Below are 20,641 nucleotides of genomic sequence, written 5' to 3' on the forward strand. Positions count from 1 at the left end.
GTAAATTTGGCGCTCAACGTGAAGGCATCGATGATGTAAAAGGATAAATTGTAACTGTAATATCGTGTAAAAAAAAACGTGTGTTTTGTGCCGTGTGAAGTCATGAGGAAATTGTCGAGCGTTACAAAGTCTGATAACACATAGATGTAAGTCAGGTGATTGATTTTGCAGAGATATCAAGGTATGAGTAGGAGAATTTTGAGAAGCCAGAGCAAGAAGAAAATGGATAAATTGAGTTGTGATGATAAAGATAAGCCCTTGGACAAAATATTTCAGTGCAGGAAATGCGAGGCGTATTTCCATTTTGGGTGTGCAAATTTGCCAATATCCAGAGAATTTCTTCTTGATGGTGACTTAGTTTGTAAAAATTGCAAATCGGATAGTGCTACTTTAAATATGGAGGTACTTTGTGGATGGTTAAGGAGAATTGAAGAAGGAAGGAAAGAAGATCAGAATGAAATGATAAAGAGGTTTGAGAAAATGGAAGAAGGAAGGCTAGAAGATAAGAATGAATTAAGGAAGATCATTAAAGAAGGAAGGAAAGAAGATAAGAATGAATTAAGGAAGATCATTGAAGAAGGAAGGAAAGAAGATCAGAATGAAATGATAAAGAGGTTTGAGAAAATGGAAGAAGGAAGGCTAGAAGATAAGAATGAATTGAGGAAGATGATTGAAGAAGAACGGAAAGAGGATAAGAAGGAGTTGATGAAGATTATTGAAGACGGAAGAAACAAAACTAAAGTAGCTTTCAGCAACTTAGAGGAGGTATTTAGGAATGATAAGGAGGAAATGATGACGAGAATGAAAGCAGACCGAGAAGAATTGATGAAGAAGATTGAGGATGAGCGGAAAGATGATAAAAATGAAATGATGAAAGTAATAGAAGACAGAAGACAAGAAAACAAAGAAGAATTGGAAGCTGTGCGATGTGATTTGTTAAAACAAATTGATGAAGGGAGAGATGCTCTAAATAAAATAGAAGAAGTCTGGGAAGTAGACAGACGAAAAGTAATGAATGAATTGGACACCGTAAGGGCAAGGATAGAATCCGTCGTGGATCAGCAAAGTACTTCAAGGAATTTGTGTATGCAGGACAGTGAGAAGATGAATAAAGAAATTAACCAGAAGTTCTATTTTATGGAGAAATTCCTTTTAGGGAAGTTGGAGAGATTACATTTAGAATCTGTGCAAAAAAATCCAGGAATGACTGCTGGAAATACTGACAGATCTGTGGAAAATATTTGATGGGTGAGAGATGATAATGACCCTTTGATTTCCGGTATATCTTCAACAGAATCTGTATCTTCTGCTGAATTGTTGACTAAAAGGAACCGTAAGAGGAGAAGACATATCCAAAGTACAAAAGGGATACCCAGAGAAGATATTGATAAATCTCCTGATGTCTCTCATAGTCCATCTCACACTGGACATTTTTTTAGAATGTCGGATATTAACTCTCTGAGCAAATTTACCGGAGAAATAAATTCCATATCAGCAGAGCGTTATTTGGAAGAACTGAAAACGTCCATGGACATAATGAAAATGCCTATGCACTATAGATTAAAGGTGCTTCCTTCTGTAATGAAAAGGAAAGCTAAATACTGGTTTATTGCCAACGAGTGAAGGTGGAAGTCTTTTGAACAGTTTTGTGCCGCCTTTAAAAAACAGTATGCCTCTGCAGAAGCGAAGCAGAGAGAGATCCAGATTTTAAGAAACAGAAGATATTCCAAATCCTCATTGGGACGTCATACTGTAACTTGGTCGAACGTGTGGACCAAACAGAAGTGTTAAGTTTAATTATTCATCAGCTTCCATATAGAATACGGCAGCTAGTATTAACAAGAGATCCTCGAAACATTGACCAGTTGACCAACTTCTTGGGGAAGTACGAAGCCTCAGAACAGATAGATGGGTGGAGAGGCGACGGTAATAAAGCAGAAGAAAGGAGACCTAACCAACCTCGAGTTCGCAGAGTACAGATGACAACTTCTACTAATAATCCTGGAGGATCCCGCAGCGCAGAGAGCGGAAATGGGAAGGAACCAATCACCAGAGAAGGACAGTGATTCCCGGGTGGAAGGTGGAAGAATAGAAACTGGACAAGTAACAGACTTTATAGAAGGACTACGCCGTACACAAATAGTTGGAGAAGAGATCAAAGAGCTCCAGAACGAAAAGAGTGTGCAATACAGACGGAAGAGCTACCTTCCAGTAATCTTAGAGTTACAGCGTCGCCATGGGAAATTAACTGCAATGAAGTTCTGGGTTTAGCCCAGCGCCCGTTGTAAGCGATACTCTTACGCTTGCAATGAAGGACATGCAAGTACAAGAAAGCGACAAAAGTGAAGACCCATTCCTAACAGAAGATCCGTTAGAAGTATTGTACTTGAATATCGAAGCCACTCCTCTAAATTATTAAAAAATTAGAAAGACGATAATGGAAGAAGATAGGGATAATGTGAAGAAACCTGAAATTTCAGTCGAGGTATTAGGATTCCAAATAAAATGCACTCTGGACACGGGTAGCGAATGTACCCTTATGAATTATAATATTTGGCTTCAAGTACGAGAGCGATTACCAGGTCTTAAATTGCAGAAGTGTCCAGACGTAATATTAAAAGATTTTGCTGGAAAAGAAAGATCACGGATAGCTGGTTGTAGGCGAATAAATTTTGAAATTGGCGGTTTTATATTTGAAGATTTGGTATATGTGTTCAAGTGCTTAGAAGCTGACTTATTATTTGGTTATCCTTTCCTTCGAAGATACAAAGCCACTCTGGATGCAGGCGCAGAAAAATTGTATCTGATCAATGGCGGACACACAGTAGAGCAACATTTACTTCCTAACGCTGGAGATTCAGAGAAGGGCGAGTCGCGGGAGAAGACAGCCTTAATACAGTGTACGAAAGCGGAGGAAGAAGCTAACGCTGATGAGTGGACTGCAACAGAATCAGACATAAGAGATAAAGCCTTTGCTTCAGATGTTTTGAGAGTTGAGGAAAAGGAGCAGCTATTTAATTTATTGTTGAAATACACAAGAATATTCGCCGACAAGCCAGGATTATCTAGGAATTCTATCTGCGAAATAAATCTAACCAGTGAAGAACCTGTTTACTCCAATCCATATCCTGTTCCGTTGTCCAAGAGGAAAAAGTTGGAAGGAGAATTATTGAAGTGGCAAGAGAAGAAAGAAATGTTTGATCTATGGAGAAAAAGAAGGAAGAAGAAAACAGTTCAGAAAATAAAAAGAAACCGCTTGTAAAACACTATCAAATAAGCTTGCACGTGAAGATGTGAAGTATGTGTTCTCAAATTTATATGAAAATCTATCTTTTGTTTGCATTGTGAAGGTTGAATAGTATATTCCAACATAGAAAGTAATCGTCGAGAGTCCTGCACATTCTTTGAAGAAAATGGATAGAGAAGAGTTTATAAAGTCATCTAATTATTCAGATGATGCTTGGCTTGTGTACATGATTTGGATACAACTTGAATTGCATTTCCTGTAATGATTATTATTAAACCAAAAGAGGGCTGACGTTAGGCATAATTCCCAGAAGAATAAGAAGTTCACAATGTTGATAATTTAGTTCCAGGAGGTCAATTTGAGAATGAATGGCGAAGTCGAAGGGAAAGGACAGCCATAGTTGACAATGATAAAGGGCCAATAGGGAACAAAGGTATAATTTTATGTGAGACTTCAATGTCAATAATTAAGTTTAAGCCCAGAACAACTTCAGAAGTTAAACGTTTGGAAATACAAATGTTTAGGAAATGTATAGTTGGATGAAGAACAAGCTGTTAATGTTAAGAAGCTCTTAGAATTTGTGGAAAGGATGGTGAAAGAAAGAAAAGAAGTTCTACACAAAGCAAGAGAACAGATAGTTTGAAGATTTGTTTTTATGATTAAAAAATGTAGGATCATATGAATTTTCTTAGAGCGAGTTTGCATGCAGGTTTTAGAGTGAAGAGTTCTGAAGTAAGCTCGTAGAAGAATCAAGTTTATTCTATAAAGAAAATTTCGTACATAAACATTACCTCAATTTTCTTTGTTTGTATGGGAGGAGAACTTGATATGCTTTGTTTATTTTGACCATATGAAATGTTTTATTTGTTTTCTGTTAATTTCACATTTGATTTATTTGTTAGTTTTAATACTGTTGTTTGATATTTTGATATTGGCTTAAATTTGTAATTTTTGTTGTACATTTGTTACACGCAATATCGGAAGCGGAAGTCATTTCCGGTTTGTGAAGATGTGTAGAACTGTCCAATCTTTTATTGATTTGGTTGCGAGGACAACAGTGCAAAAAGAGAAAAAAATAAGTTGAGTTGCGGAAGATGACGTCTATTTTGTGAAAAATGCTGTTTTAAAGAAAAAGCAGCAACTTAATTCAAAAGTGATTGTGTTGGTGAATATTGTTATTAATTTGCAGTGATTGTTTAAAGGTAAAATGTTTTATTAAATTTGTAAAATAGTAAGAAGCTATTTTTTTTGTTCAAACCGTTTCGTCCTGAGAATCCAGTGTAGTATACATTAAGGTGAGTCTCATAACTCCGCCGCACAGGGAGATTGGGTAGCTACCGTGACGTAGTAATCCGTGATCCAGTGGCAAACACCAGAAAGGAACGTCACAGGTAACAGGGAATAAGAACACTAATCCTTCCAATGCTCATCCGATGCTCATGATGTTGGAATGTCTTCAATGTTGAGTATTTGGCAAATGTCAAGTTTGAACGAAATAAGAGAAATAATCGCCTGAGCGGTCACTTCTGAAGTAAAAATCAGAGATGTGTTGTATTCAGTTGATCCAAAATTTGTATATACATTAATATTTTACTAAAAAATCACAAAACCAATTCAGAGAAAACTTTATGTACAAACTTGGCCCGTACACGTAGAGACCTGCACAAGACCCGGAAAAAACCCGTCTGCGAGGAGGCGCGCCTACAATAATATGCAACACGCACGTCAAGCCCAGGTGTTCGACATCGCGCAAGCGAGCTTCACGTCACAGTTGTACACAGGCATCGATGCCTGCCAGGTTTTTCTATTACCCGGGTCTTAAGAAGACCCGTGAGACTCGATGTAGTTCTTGCAGGTAGACGGCGAGCACTACTGTCAGTGTTGCCAACGGCCATTATATTTCACTACGCATGGAAATATTTGAATTTCTGCTAGCCGCAGGTGCCTTGAGGTTGTATAACCATTGGCGTAGCAAGGGGTGGGCGAAGTGGGCGACCACCCTGGGCCTCGCGCATAAAGGGGCCTCGTGTCCTATGAGGTTGATACGAAAAACGTAATAAATGGAAGTGAGAAAGATAGAAAAGACTAATTTTTGTGGGCAATAAAATTAAAACATTTTTTTATCTGGCTTTATATTCTAGTTTAACGTTATAATTTGAATGAATACGTCAAATCAGAGGCGGGCGGGAGCTCTAAGCCTAAGGGGTCTCAAAAAGTCAAATCAATTCTTATTTCTCATGTGAAACTTTAACGCAAAAATTGCTCGGACAATAATTTTATCCAATTATTATTTTCTTGAATAGAAAGTGCTTTGTCTTGGCTTTTCTTCTGTCTCGTGACCTTGCATAGCCTACACGATTTTAATATGTTAATGATAAAGCACCTCAAACTGCCACGGAGCAAAGTATGGGGCATTCAAATGCTTCCGGTGTTTTAAACTGAGGAAGGGTATGGATAATATTAGCAGTTCTTCCTTCGTTCCTACAACTTCAGATGCAGCTATTGCCCTCTGTAACGGGCACGAAGATGATTTATCTTCAGAATATCCTGATAAAGTTTTACGTTTCAGGAATGTGCTTAAATCTGAAATCAAGTGTTTTGGCAAAGTTTCTTCTCCTTGATAGCTCTACACTAGCTTTCAGTGTTCTCTGTATCCTGTACCGCCTTCTGTTTTTTTCCTACTCTTCAAGTAACAATCACGAAAACAGAACTACCTTTCTCAAAATTGAAACTTAGGAAAAACTTCTGGAATGTAGTGTCGAATGGCATGATTCAGCCCAAATTTACCGGACTCAGTAATCTCACTCTTGAACGAGAAAGGGCAAGATCTAATGTAAAAGTATCATTCGCTGCCCAGAAGCCAGCTTTCTGTTAAGCAAGGTGGTTTGATTTAAATCAAAATTTAAATTGGGGAATTCTATTTTTTAAAAAAATTACTTATTGAAATCACTTTAAATAAAATTACAGAATAATGTACACAAGAAATTTGTAGATATCAGAATCACTTTTTGTGAAAGTATATTAATTTCGTATTCATTTAATAATGTTTATTATGCTCTAAGAAAGGAAATAAAGGAAACAAAATATATGTCCTGATGGGATGAAGCTCATACGAAAATAAATGTAATATGTCATCTGAAAAAAACCCACTTAAATTTCCCTTGATTTAAAATTCAATAATTTTTATAAGCAAAAATAGCACATTTTTTAAATAGAATAATATCCAAATACTAATCACGTTAAACTGTAAATAGTGTCATTTTCATTAAACTGTAAATAAATATGGCAGCTGATATTTGGCTAACTAATATGTTGTAATATGTGAAAATTCAGAGGTAGAGCATCGATTTGTATAATTATTAACGTAAGTGTAGCCACAAGCAGCCATTCTAAGTAATTACATACATTTCCTGGAAGAATCTGACTGTACTTGAGGGACCGAAATTTGTTTCTTGCGGACGCATACTTTGCGATTTTGTTACGCCACTGCGTCAAATATTTAATATTACAAGAACATTAAGACCTAACAACAAAATGAGATTCACAATTATTATTATCATCTAAGCCCTAAAATTCAAAATAAACTGGTACAATTAATGTGCAACAAAGTCAAATTAGCAGTATCAATTGATTACACCAAAGATTTCACATTTATGGGGCAAATGACTATCGTTTTATGATTTGCTGATGTTGAAACCGATTGTGTCGAAGAGTAGGTAGATACTTTGGGACCCTAGACAGGATTGTGGTTTAGCGCAGCCCCTTGCCCCTGCTCTATCAAGCACAGACATTTTATGTGCGTCCTTCGATATTTTCTACTTAAGCCATAGTTTGTGACATTTACATCCTACAAATTTTGAAATGAGGAAACAAAGAACGACTCATTAAATAATATAGTATAGGTTATATTTAAAGGTTCTTAGTTTGTATTTCTGATTTTTTTTAAAGAAAATTTAGCATATTTAAGGATATTTCAGATGTCTTACTGTCTAAAGAACATCTTAAAAACGTACTATTACTACTGCCTTGGTTAATGAAAATTCCAGCAGCGTGTTAATGTAGCTCTGCCAAGTGTAAATTTCTCTGTCGCGTACTATTAAATATAATTTTCGTCAGAAATTAATTATTATTATTATAGGCTATTATATAAATATAACAATTTGCTGACGTTTCCTTGATGACTGTATATCGATTCACATTGATATTTCAAACTTAAAGAACGGATGGAGCCTTGCATTCTAATCTCGCCCAGGGCCTCGCGATACGTTGCTACGCCACTGTACCTAAGATTTTTGTAACTTCTCAAATTAGTTTCATTATTATGTCAAACGAACTACCACATATTTTCCAAATTTGTTTCGAAGGTCTTGAAATAGGTTTTTGTGTCTTGTTCATTTTATGTCACTTTTCTGGTCTTGAAATCGTAAATCTCCTCTCGGTTTCATTTTTACGTTGTTCGTTTGTTGAAATGTGTAAATAGCATTGCCTGCTATTTCCACCCGTATGAAGATACAAGCTAACAATTATATTTTGCATCGTATTACTATCAATGCGGTCTGTAGAACTAGATAACTAGCAACAACATTTTTTTTGTACTGGATACAGAGTCTGAAGAAAACCTTGCTAGAAGGTTGAAACGTTACATTTAGTTTATGTTTTAAAATAAAATAAATTTCTGCGTTGGTCAGCATATTGAGTTTTTCATATCATGGAAACAAGGCTTACTGGTGTTACAACAACATGAGCGAACGACGATTTGTTGAAAGAGATGACAATATTCAAAAACCTTTTATAATCAAATTCTGATTTCATGTTCCATTTTGTGGACCATCGTGCCTTAGTGTTCAGGGGGGGGGGGGTCCTTGAGCAACTAATTCGGATATTGAATTGGCAAAATTACACCAGAGAGAAAATCTGTTTGATTGATTGATTCTTTTATTCGGTCAATTTATGCACAATAAGGCTAATCGGGACTGGACTATAGTTTAAAATGGGATCCGAACCACCATGTGCCTCCACCGGGTATCGAACCCGGTACCCCTTGATTACAAGGCGACGACACTACCACTGCGCCATAGGGGAGCACCCCCCCCCCCCCCCCAAAGTATAATGTAGAACAACTTTTTGAAACTTTTGCACCACGCTAACCTCATGTACCAAGGGTTGTACATGTACCATGTACCCCCTACTTTTGTACCTTGGCCCCTTAGTTTTGGAACCCAATCACCGCCACTGGGTGTGAGTGATACAAATGTTTTCTAGCAAGGAATAAATGTCTGCAATTTCAAACTGATAAAAGTGATGAACATTTTGAGTGCTCCTAGAACAGTTTAGAATCTGAAAGTTGGCAACGGTGACTGCGTGACTCATGTATCTGGAGACGGTGCAAAACCGGAAGAGCGTTCGCTGAAGATAAGCGAGCTTCGTCTTGCAAGGCCTTCCAGTTACCCGTGGGCTTTCGATGCTTGACGGGTCAAAACTCAGGTATATAGTTTTACTCGCCCGCCCGACCAGCCAGGCGGGCCTAGTAAGCGATTCTGACCGATATGCAGCCCTCTGCGTACACGTTATAGTTGATGAAGGAGGGATGCGGAAAACCAAGGAGCCTTCTATTTATGATCATCTTTGTATACCACCCTCTAAAAGTATAACAACAGGCAAAGAAGATGCAATGCCAGAGCTTCTTCGCATTATACCCTGTAAACGCCATAAAGGTTGCATAAGGGGCCTTGTAGATGGAGGAAAATTTGGCTAAAATGTTCAATGATCTGTGAACATTACAATACATTAACATGGTCAAAATCTGACACTGTTCTATAATCTGTCCCGGGAATCTCTGGATCAAGGCTGCACATTACAGTAGAAAGTGGGAGAAAACGAGTGGGAGAAGCGAAGCCATACATGGTCCTGTAAACAACTAGTAGCTGCAGTCACTTTTCACCGTCAATCAATCCCATTTCCTCTAAAGCATTCATTGGTCGAGTCTTCTAGAGTTACTTCAAGCGCAGAGACCTTTTTCATTCACTCGCCCCAGAGATTCCTCAGACAAGATTATAGAAGAGGAAAGGAACTTTCAGGCAGGAAAGGCACGTGTCTCTTGGAAACCAATCTCAAGAAATAAATGCAACTTTTCGAACTGACGCATGTGTCGCTCCAACTAGGCCCTGCATTGTAGCATTGTACCATACATTGTAGCACCTCGTCTGTTAGTCGTGCATGCACGGTAAATGTTTTCCTTTAAACTAAAGAGGAAATCTTTATTTAAAATCACCACTTCGATTTGAAATCCCAGTGTACATTGTAGCCTGTGGCTTTTGCTTTGATCCGAAAGCTCACGACAACTATGATGATCTTGTTCATATGTACTTACAAGAATTCTTGCTGGTAGAAGATAACGGATGGTTTGCTTTCTAACAGTAGCACAAATACAGACGTGTTCTTCTTGAAGGTTCGCATAACCATTTTTTGTACATGCAAAATAATCTAACACAGTAATTTAAAGAAAGCAGCCAAAGTGGAACGCGAATTCTCCTTGGATTGGTGATGAAAGAAAAGGGGAGGGACCTCTCGTGGGAGGGGAAGTACCCCACAACTCCGTAGCGCTGCGCCAGCTGCTCGAACGCTTCACCTTGGGAAGGAACTAGGAATTTCAACGGACACTCAAGCACAACGTAGTGGTGTTTTTAACATGTTTTTTCGTGACTTTTAACGGTTTTTAACAAAGGTAGTTTTAAATCTGTATGTGTCGAGCACCATGAAGTGCTTTTACCTAGTATTCCTCGTATGACACTTCTCTGACGTGGCTTGATGTTCCGAGCCTAAAATACGACCACCTGAAGAAGGAAGCAGTAAAGTGTTACGTACCCAATAGGACCAAGTAATGTAAATAGTTTGCCAAAGACGAATAGAGATGGCAGCACCAGGTGGGCAAAATTAAGAATTAACATAATATAGGTGAACAACTTTATAAACAAGAACAAAGCAGATTGGAAAGATGAAAAACAATAGAATCTACTATAAGAAGATAAAGAATAAATATAAAAGAAATAAATCGATATATATATTCGATAAATCAAATCAGTGATCATATGTAAGTTAATATGAAAATTAAAGAAGTCAAAGCACTGATACAAGTTTGTGTCTTTGAACAGATATTGCATCTGTCTCATTGATTTATCATTCCCATAGCAGAAATTTTGATTACAACAGTGGTGGCGCGTTCCAATCGACACCCCACAGCACTTTTTGGTTGCACGTTTCAACCGTAGCACCTACTTGGATGTGCGTGTCAGTCGTTTGTACCAAGTATACACTCTGTTGTACCCAGTTAGTGTTGGCGCATTTCAATTGCAGCCGCAAGGGAGAATATTAGTATTATTCCCAAAGATAAAGGAAAAAGCTGGAAAAGGATAAAGGAATTCATTAAATCGTCAAAACATAAATAAATTGAAATCCAGAGGGAAGTTCACAAAGAAGACAAGAAGGAAGTCCAGATCCAGAATGTCCATTAAGAAGGAAGTCCAGATCCAGATCCTCCATATTGAGAAGGAAGTCCAGATCCAGAACATCCATTGAGAAGGAAGTCCAGATCCAGATCTGTCCATTAAGAAGGAAGTCCAGATAGAAGAATATTCAAATAGAGAAAAGAAATAATAAAAAGCATATTGAAATGAAAATTGACTGTAACCGAGAATTATAGAAGAAAGTAGCTTATCATGTAAATATTCTTACTCCTTGTATCCTTTGTTTAAATAGTATATTCATTTAAACGTCTTAATTGGAAGGCATCCTGTCTGGTTTCGTTGTCTACAAAGAACCCTACCCTGTAGATAAGCTAGCTGAGCTTTAAGATTAAGATTTATGCTCCTTGCACCAAATGGAGGTAGCAAAAGCTTCCGAAACGTAGTTTTACTATGAATACATAACCACTTACGTAAGTAGACAAAATTCAATACTTTAACGTATTTTTGTTTATAGATAGCGAGTAACACGCACGTAACCAATATGCTAAAGTAAATTTACTTCTAAAAATAACTGTGTTATATTATTTTGCAAACACAGACGTTATGTTCATTTATTTTATATTAAATATCACAAAATTATTGTTTAATTAATACTATACATATATTGCCACTTGAAAATACATTCTCAAGAAAAGTCCTTAGAACATTTACAATAGGTATTTTAATAAGAAGTAAGCCCTCAAGTTGCCGTGCAAAAACGTTTCCATGTCTTTCGCTCTTGCAAAATGGAGCAGAAAAAAAAGTGAAATTACTCGCTTTTCTAGGGCCATTATGGTTCTTCCTAGAAGAAAAATGCAAAGAACCATTTTTGTAGAGAATTTTATGTAGATTAATTTTTGTCATAAACACTTTTGCTGTAAAACGCTTTCCAAGCAAGATATTTGCAAAAAACTGATGTTGGGTGCCATTTTCCAAATCTGGAAATGGTACAGGGGAGCAAAATTAATTTTGTTACGAATCCTTTTAGGAAGATAATAAAATTTGTTCCAGCTTTCCATGTTTTTTTTTCCCATATTGGATCCCTTGTTGACTGGCCTATGCAGCTCATGTCACTGCTTATGACATGAGAGCCATTTTTCTTGAACTGACAATACTGTTGGGATTATTACTCTGTATTAGTGCATTAGAAGCAGCTGACATGTGGTGTATGTGTTTGATCACCCTAATAATGTTTACGTGCCAGAAACAGTGAGTATTCATAAAGTTTCAGGTTGGAAGTGGACGAAACACATTGCAAAATAACATGGGATTACAGGAGGCTTCCGGTGACTCAGCTCTTCTGTACTGCAATGTGGCCATATGAGCAAGGGCATTTCAAGATAGCTGTGGATTAGCCACCAAACAACATAGCTGGGCAACCTTGTACCATAACAGACCAACAACACCTGCATGAACTTCAGATATTGCTGGAAATGATCGTCATCATTTCAACATCAGCTGTGTACCACATGTTAACAAAGCACCTGAGCATGTGTAAAGTATCGGTGAAATAGGTGACACATCACCTAGATGAAGTGCAGAAGTGGCACAAACAGTAATGATCATGGATTCACCCCGAACATTATAGAAAGGACGGTGAAGCATTCCTTCCTCATTTTCTTGCAATGGACGAAAAGTGATCAAGATCCTATAAAGCTGAATTAAAAAGGCAATCAAATGAATGGCATCATTCGTCTTCATTATGCCCAAAAAAATTGAAACAAGAGCCTGCAAATATGGAAGAGATCAACTTCAAGATATCTTAATTTGCAATCATCTTCCATCTGTCAGATAGATCGTTCTGCAAAGGACACTAACAAAGTAAACACACTGAGAAAATTCTGTTTTATTTTCCATGCAGCTTTCTTTAACTTCATTGATAAAAATAAAAGCTAAACTGTGAAAAACTTGCCTCAGAACATTTACAAATGCTTATAAATTCAATGGGATTTGGATTAATGAAAGGTGCAATTTTTCACATCTACACAGAAAATTTCACGCATAATTCCCGGAGCCAATAATTCATAAGGAATTCCCGGTGAGTAGCCACCCTGATCTTGTTGGTCTTCAGATGCTTTGTGAGAATGACAGGAACCCCTTGATCAGGTGACTGGCTTTTATGTTCTCGAATACAGTGAGTACACACTACCACTCTCTCACAAGTAGGATGAGAGACAAGGACATTTGCATTCGATAATTTATAACAAGTAAAAAAACATTTCATGTAATATAAAATATTAACGTGTATGTGGAATTTAAGAGTAAATGAAGGGCTGGATATATTAATAACATGAAAAAATATGAGAAGATATATCAAAACTCATATCACCAGTGCAAACGATGACTTCTACAGTAGCATCCAGAAGTTGTACAGCCAAGCATATCAGCGTGTACAGTTAGAAGGGTGTATGTTGAAGGCTAAACAATAAAAATGTATTTCCTTTCATGCAAAATACTTCTTATACCACCAGTTCTAAAATTTAGTCGATGCAATGTGAAGAAACAATGTTCATCCCTAATTTTCAGAAGACATGCAAATAAAGATGTAAGTACCTGTAGGGCCTTTCTCTTGTATGAGTTCGAACATGCTTCTTAAGATCGCTGAATGTTGTAAAGAATTTCAAGCACCCTTGCTCTTCACAGTTGAAAGTATTGCCATTATGAAGTCTCTGATGGGCTTTCAATCTGTAAGACAATAACAACATTAACCTCAATTTAGTTTTTTATTTATTCTAATTATAAACTTGGATTTACCAATTGGAAATAAGAAAAAACAAGTTTTGCTTTTTTTTCAAAAAGGCTGCCCTGAAAACTTGAATAGTATAATTTCAAGTTTTCAGGGTAACCTTTCCAAAATTTCAAGACTAAAATTTGAATTTGAAATTTGTCTCTTTGGACATTATTAAATAAACAAACAGTACTGTATCAAGTATTTAGAAAATTTAAGTGTGTCAAAAGATTTTAACACAAAATTGTTAAATCCTTAAAAGTGAAGCAAATAAAAACTATTACATTTTGACACTGTAAAGTTAAAACACGTCATCAATCATACATCACATATACCAAAATAATACACAAATACTTAGAAAAGAAATAACGTTAAAACAAGAGAGGTTTTTAAATTAAGTTTTATTCCTCTTTTCTGATAGTGTTGTCACTGATTTTGCCAAAAAAAATTCCCTGACTTTTAAAGGTATTTTTCAAATACATTTCCAAACCATCAGTAATGTTTTAACTACAGCGCCTTGAATAACGTAGTGTGGAAAACGACCCAAGAAACTGGTTCCCCGAGACGATGACAAGTAGATGGCAGTGCGATCGACACAGCGGCTAATTTTGATATGAAAGTAATGCGGCTTAGTTAGTTTTTGGAATATATTGTGTAGATTTGTTTCTCTAGAAAGGCGGTAAGTGAATTGATGGAAACAGTTATATTTGTGGAGTGATTTGCAGTCACGAAATGGTATTAATTTACACAGAAAAGTAACATAAATACGTTTTATGTGCAACGCAACACGAGCATCAACATATCGCATGTGAGGCTGGACGTCGAATGTTGGATTGTGTACACAAGTTTATTTTTGTATACTAATAAAATTGAAATAGTGTCATGAAGGGGAAAAAATGTTTCGTGGCGTACATATTATGAAGTCATTTTCCCGAAGTGCAGATATTCGAAAGAATTTAATTTCATATTCCATGGAGTTGAAATAGCCGATTACGATGTACCTTGTCATCTCTATCAACAAATTGCTTTACATTCGTGTCGATTGGTAATGGTAAGTAGAACTTTGGTGTTAAGGACTGTGCATTTTTACTCGTGACTTGGCTGTAAAATGTCTACCTTGTACTTGATGAAAATAAACCGCAAATTAATTAATAATAAAATTAATTAATTAATTAATTAAAATAAACGAGTATTGTCTGTGTGAATTTCCATAAAAATAATATTTGTGACAATGACAATATTAATGAACCTTTCAGGATAATGCATACACAATACTAATTCTCGCAGCAATTGTCATGTTACGTGTTACAATCCATACCTATGTTTTCTTCCGTATTGTTAATAAAAAACTCAAGGACAGGTCATGATAGACGGTTCATAATATTCTTTAATATTTTCGCGACTACTGTACCAAATATCATAACAATTTTCTGATGCAAAGAAATGTTACAAAGAAAAGAATCAGACGTTGCAGCAAAAAACCCATTTACTTCCATTATAAGCAGTCGAGCGCTGTACCCCGGTGTCAACACCAGCGCCTCTAGCGGATTTCCTTTTTGAGTGGAACCAGCGAGAGAGAGCAAAACCATGCCGTTTTCCACACTACGTTATTCTAGGTGCTGTAGTTTTAACTATCTTTAATTAGGAATTGTAGTTTTCCTGGCAATGTGATTCGAGCAGGTGTACTAGGGTTACCAGCCAGGTTAAATAGGCGTTAGATTCCAACGTTTCGAGTACATACATTGCCCTCATATTCAGAGAATGTCAGGGACGTAGCTAGGTTGATCAGTTTGAGGGGGAAGGGCAAATGTCAGAAATTTCTCGTTCAAATCATTAAGAAATTTAACAACAACCCACATTATATATGTATGTGGGAACATATGTATGGATGGATGGATATAGAGAGAATGAGAGTCAGACAGACGTTAAATTAAAATCAACTCTCATATACACATGCATGCCACTCACCATCTTACGCAGGATGTTTTTTCTGGGGGGGGGGGAAGAATTGTAAAAGTGGATAATACACTCTAGGGGGTTAAAATTGTACTAAGAAAAATAATAATCGTGGCTAATTTTATTGGGGGTTTGCTTGATTGAGTTAGCGTTTTAAGCCCACTTTATGCAGAAGAAGGTTAATCAGGACTGGACCTACAGTATAAAGTGGGAATCCGAACCACTGTGTGCCTCTGCTTTGATCCAAACTGGGAACCCTTGATTACAAGCTGCGATGCTATCACTGCGCCATCAGCGAGGCCACTAATAGAGGTTGGCTTTGATTGATTGATTTGATTGATTTTACTTTGCTTTTCTGCCACTTTGGCTAATTGCGAAGATCAGGATGAGTATTGATATGATGAAATTCATGAATGGACACTCCCATGCTCAGATCAGAATTCAAATCCGGGACCCCTGGCATCGTAGCATGATGTGCTAACCACTCTGTCACGGGGGCGGCTAATGGGGGTTTGGATTTGCCACTTTTTTTTCTTTCTTAGGTTACCAGTCCAAATTCTCAATCAGACCGACACAGAACAGCGGTGTATTTATTTTATTTGTGAAACAAAGTTTCTACCGAATCATAAACAATTTCTGGAAAGTGTACATTCGTGATTCTATTGTGTTCAAGCTGACAGAGACAAATTTCAGGGTGTACCGCCTCGCACACTTGCATTTAGGGTGTGACCAAATTGAGAAAGGATGAAAAGAAACTAACAGATCGTCGACCAAAGAGAATGGGATACATCCCACTAACAGATCGTCGACCAAAGAGAATGGGATACATCCCATTCTCTCTGCCATCAGCATTCAGGGCCGGAAGCCAGAAGGTCCACTCGGCTCTTTTCCGCCCCTTGTGTTTACAACCGCGGGAGGGTTTCTCTGACATCGAGATGAAAGTGCCTTCCAAGTATCTCATACTTCAGTACTACAAAGCACGAAGTGCTGTTGTTCCTTAGAGTAATGAGCAGGGGTGTAGATTTATAGATGCTAAAAACTTATAAAATGGCAGGCAAATAGGCACCCAACATGATGAAATAGACGTAGGCACTTGATGGCACAAGTGTTGACTTGATTGTTTTGGTATTTTATTGTAGATTTCTTATATTTGCGTCACTTTATTTACATTTGGTTAATCACAATGATTATGATGAATAGTAGCTAGATGAAATTGATGATATGGAAAATGCTTTATTCAAAGAAAATAATAATAAGAAGAAGAAATTTGAATTTGAGCATATTGCAAGGAAGAAGTTGGAAATTGTAGATATATTTACTGCTTTTGCTTCATTGTTATCCTCCCCTTTCATTCCTACGATAATATCTAGTTCTCAAAAACTGGCTTTAATCGCGGTTTTGAGGATGAATGATGATAAGATGAAAGGACAATCACGAAGGAACACTGACAAGACAAAACAGAACCTGTCATAGGATTACACTGGCTGGGGGTCCACATATCGGTGCCTTATTAATCAGCAGCAATGTAGTCCATGGTATACTTCGTGGAAGAAAGGTTGATACTTGAGTGCCCTCCGTAAACACCACTCCCTATTATAAATAATATTGGTGGTTTACTGGGATACCTCAAGCATGCATGCGTGCGTGTGTGTGTGTGTGTGTGTGTGTGTGTGTGTGTGTGTGTCTGTATGTATGTATGTATGTATGTAAGTATGTATCTATCTATGAATGTATGTATCTATGTATGTATGTATCTATGTATGTATGTATGTATGTATGTGTCTATGTATGTATGTATGTATGTACATATGTATGTATCTATATATCTATCTATGAATGTATGTATGTATGTATGTATGTATGTATGTGTCTATGTATGTATGTATGTATCTATATATATATATATATATATGTATGTATCTATGTATATATGTATCTATGTATGTATCTATGTGTGTATGTATGTATGTATCTATGTATATATGTATGTATGTATCTATGTATGTATGTATGTATGTATGTATGTATGTATGTATCTATACTCGGGTGCAACCTATCTTGACAGTGACGTCGTAACAGCATTGCAAACCTACAGCGTTCGTACTTTCACTGTCTGCACTCGGAAAAAAGAAAAACAAGGGAATGAAATTCATTAGATTAAGATAGAAGGGAAATAATTTCAAAATGTTACAATGCGAGGATTCTTGCAGAATATAATAATGTATAATAAATAACCATTAAAATTAGCATGATACATAAACATAATAAACTGTACGAGACTGATTTGGATTCCGATAATGAATACGGGATGGCAACGCACCTTCGAACGGCAAGCTCGCGAGACTTGAGCACAAGAATATAGTTCCTTACTTGAAGCACGTTGCATCGTATACAGTACATAGAAATGTCTTGCAGATGTTAGATTCTGAAAAACTTGTTGAAATCAAGAGTATCCAGTACAATTGTTTTGTTCCAAGTCAAAGCTAAAAAAAATTATGCGTGGCTTTGTTGACCCGAATATCGGAAGTGTTTGCAGGTCGAAGTGAGGTTAAGGGTGAATCTATCTTTGTCTGTTGGTTATCACACGTCCTCAGCGAGTGAGATCCGGCCAAGAGTTTCGCTTGCATGTTACTTTAAATCGCATTGTAAAGGGAAAACCTTGAATAGTCATATGGAGGCAGGTGTAAACGTATTTGTATTTGCGACGTACTTGTGATGAAATGCCGTTTCACTTGTCACAAAAACGTTTAGGGGTAATGAGAAAGCTAAATTTCCAACAGGGGGAAAAGTGGCTGCTGCAATTGATTGAGATCCTGATCCATAAGCACATCAACAATGAGGCATATTTTGTACGACCTGGGTTTGTATTGAGATAAGGAAACGTTCGTAGACAGACATTGTTGATTGGTTTCACTAATATCTATGCCAATAAAGCGATATCGGATTGCTGTCAAAGAAAAATCTTCATTACATGTATGAGACCTTGGGAGGGCACAACAGTTGTTTCACATTACAAGCATGTATTTAGGTGATCCATGGCATTCGGACCGCCACCTTCCGAAAGACTTAGCAAGTATTAGTTTTAAATATTCAAAATATAATTGTTTAGCATTTGTTGTACAATCGATGGTTATACACCGCTGAACTTATTGAAAGGCAAGGAATTTGGCTCATACGGCTTCCAAAGATTTATACACACTACTACGTATGATAATATGCAAGAAATATTAATCACCAAATTTACTTTTCGTCAATTCCAATTGGCAATTAAAAGCGATCACAGTAAAATTATTTTTTAGCCTCCCCGATGGCGCAGTGGTAGCGTCGTCGCCTTGTAATCAAGGGGTCCCGGGTTCGATACCCGGTGGAGGCACATAGTGGTTCGGATCCCACTTTAAACTGTAGATCCAGTCCCGATTAGTCTATCAGTGCATAAAGTGGACTAAAACAACAACCCAAGTACAATTATTTTTGCCTATTACAATATTATCTAAGTACTTTTTTGTTATTCAATAAATATTCAATTCTATGTCTATTTGACATAAATTTCCTTGCCAGGGCTGTTGCTTTTACACAAATTTTGGCGATCTTAACTACACATAAATTACATAATGAATAGATGTTATATATCTATTATTTTACTAATTTTACCTATTCATGTAATAACAAAACAATATTAATTAATTTATATATTCAATTAATATTATTTTAATTCAATATAATTATTCTAATTATATTATTATTATTATTGACACACTTGGTCGGACCCCCCCCCCCCCCCCGAAATGTATTTCTAGATACGTTCCTGTCACATTGGTAAGCATTCCATCTATCCTCAGAGTTCAGCCCAGGCGAAAAATGGAAGGTTCGTTGTTGTGTATGTAGAAAGCGAAGATGGTTTTGTGGAAAGTGTTTGTTTGTTGTTTCGTTCGAGAAAAGACGTTGAGACAGCGCTTTGAGACGTGGTTCGTCGACATTCTACCCAAACTGCAACCAAATAGCATAATTGTCATGGATAATCCGTATCATTCTGTTCGCAATGAGATTGTACCAAACAATGCTTCGAGAAAAAATTACAACAAGAGTGGCTTTCTAGAGAGATTCGTAAAATCAATGTTTACTTTATGTCAGTACTTCGTTTACTACATGTTTTCAAAACATTAAAAGTCCGTTATTTTCTCAGTCCAAATATATTTTTAACTTCGTAATTTCTTTATCTTTTCGTGTTCGTATTTCGTTAGCCACAAGTATTTACATTTCTCCGCATGAAGATGAGCTGCACACAGGAACGTTCCGCTCTTCCTATGTGCTTTCTTTGCGGACTCTGAGGGGCAAATGTCACGGGAGAAAATTTTTCATGCTTGGCACGGAGTGATACATCAAGTTGCAGTGCGGTCCCAGCTGACGTCACTGTCAAGATAGGTTGCACTAAGGTATATGTATGTATGTATCTATGAATGTATCTATGTATGTGGCTTTTTATGCACGTGGCTTTTTATGCACCCAGCGATGCTACTTTCCTTCAGCCCACTTTTACAGTTTTTACAAAATTCCACTTCCGTAATATGCTATGAAACCAGATGCCCCAGGCTCTACCTCTGGTCAGGCATGGGTGTACTATGCTTGGTCCACCACCATTTCTTCAGTTAATCATTCATCCTCACCGCCGCGATTAACAAAAAGCAACAAAAAATAACCAACCTAGAAATGGAATTAGAAAATATTCTCTCAAAATTGCTCAAGTTGAGTACACTACCACATGGAAGATCTCCGCTTCTATGAGCGATGATTGATTGACTTCTGCCACTTTTGGCAAATTTGCGAAGATGAGGATGAGGGATGGTATGATGATGCTCAGGCCAGGATTCAAACGCAGGATGCATGGCATCGTAGCACAATGTGCTAACCACTCTGCCATCTTCTTTGAGTAATTATATAAATGATAACAGAAAGCGCTTTAGAATTTGAAAAGCTAATGTATCTAAAGCGTGTATATCATTGTTAATAATTTAGTACATACCTCGTTATCTTTCATAAATGAGGGGTGGCATATTATTCATTATAGCCATGTGTTAGTGGCAATACCCCTCCCCCTCAAGTTTTATCTTGCAACTTCTATCCCACGCACCACACTATTACAGTCTCCGCAATCTTGAGACAGAAAGAGCTCCAGAAGGAGTAACGTCAATCCCAAGGGACGTCTGTTAC

The 20,641-nt window shown here is 37.0% G+C and overlaps 1 protein-coding gene across 1 annotated transcript in view; it reads right to left on the bottom strand.

Moving 5' to 3' along the window:
- Window positions 1-20,641, bottom strand: part of MTF-1 (Metal response element-binding Transcription Factor-1) — a 98,799-nt gene that overhangs the window by 49,239 nt on the left and 28,919 nt on the right. The window contains exon 4 of the mRNA XM_083141447.1: window positions 13,303-13,434. Within this exon, the coding sequence (XP_082997573.1) occupies window positions 13,303-13,434 (132 nt within the window). The remainder of the gene's footprint in view (window positions 1-13,302; window positions 13,435-20,641) is intronic.

Source organism: Lepisma saccharinum, chromosome 20 (assembly GCF_977018435.1).
Source record: "Lepisma saccharinum chromosome 20, izLepSacc3.1, whole genome shotgun sequence".
NCBI lineage: Eukaryota > Metazoa > Arthropoda > Insecta > Zygentoma > Lepismatidae > Lepisma > Lepisma saccharinum.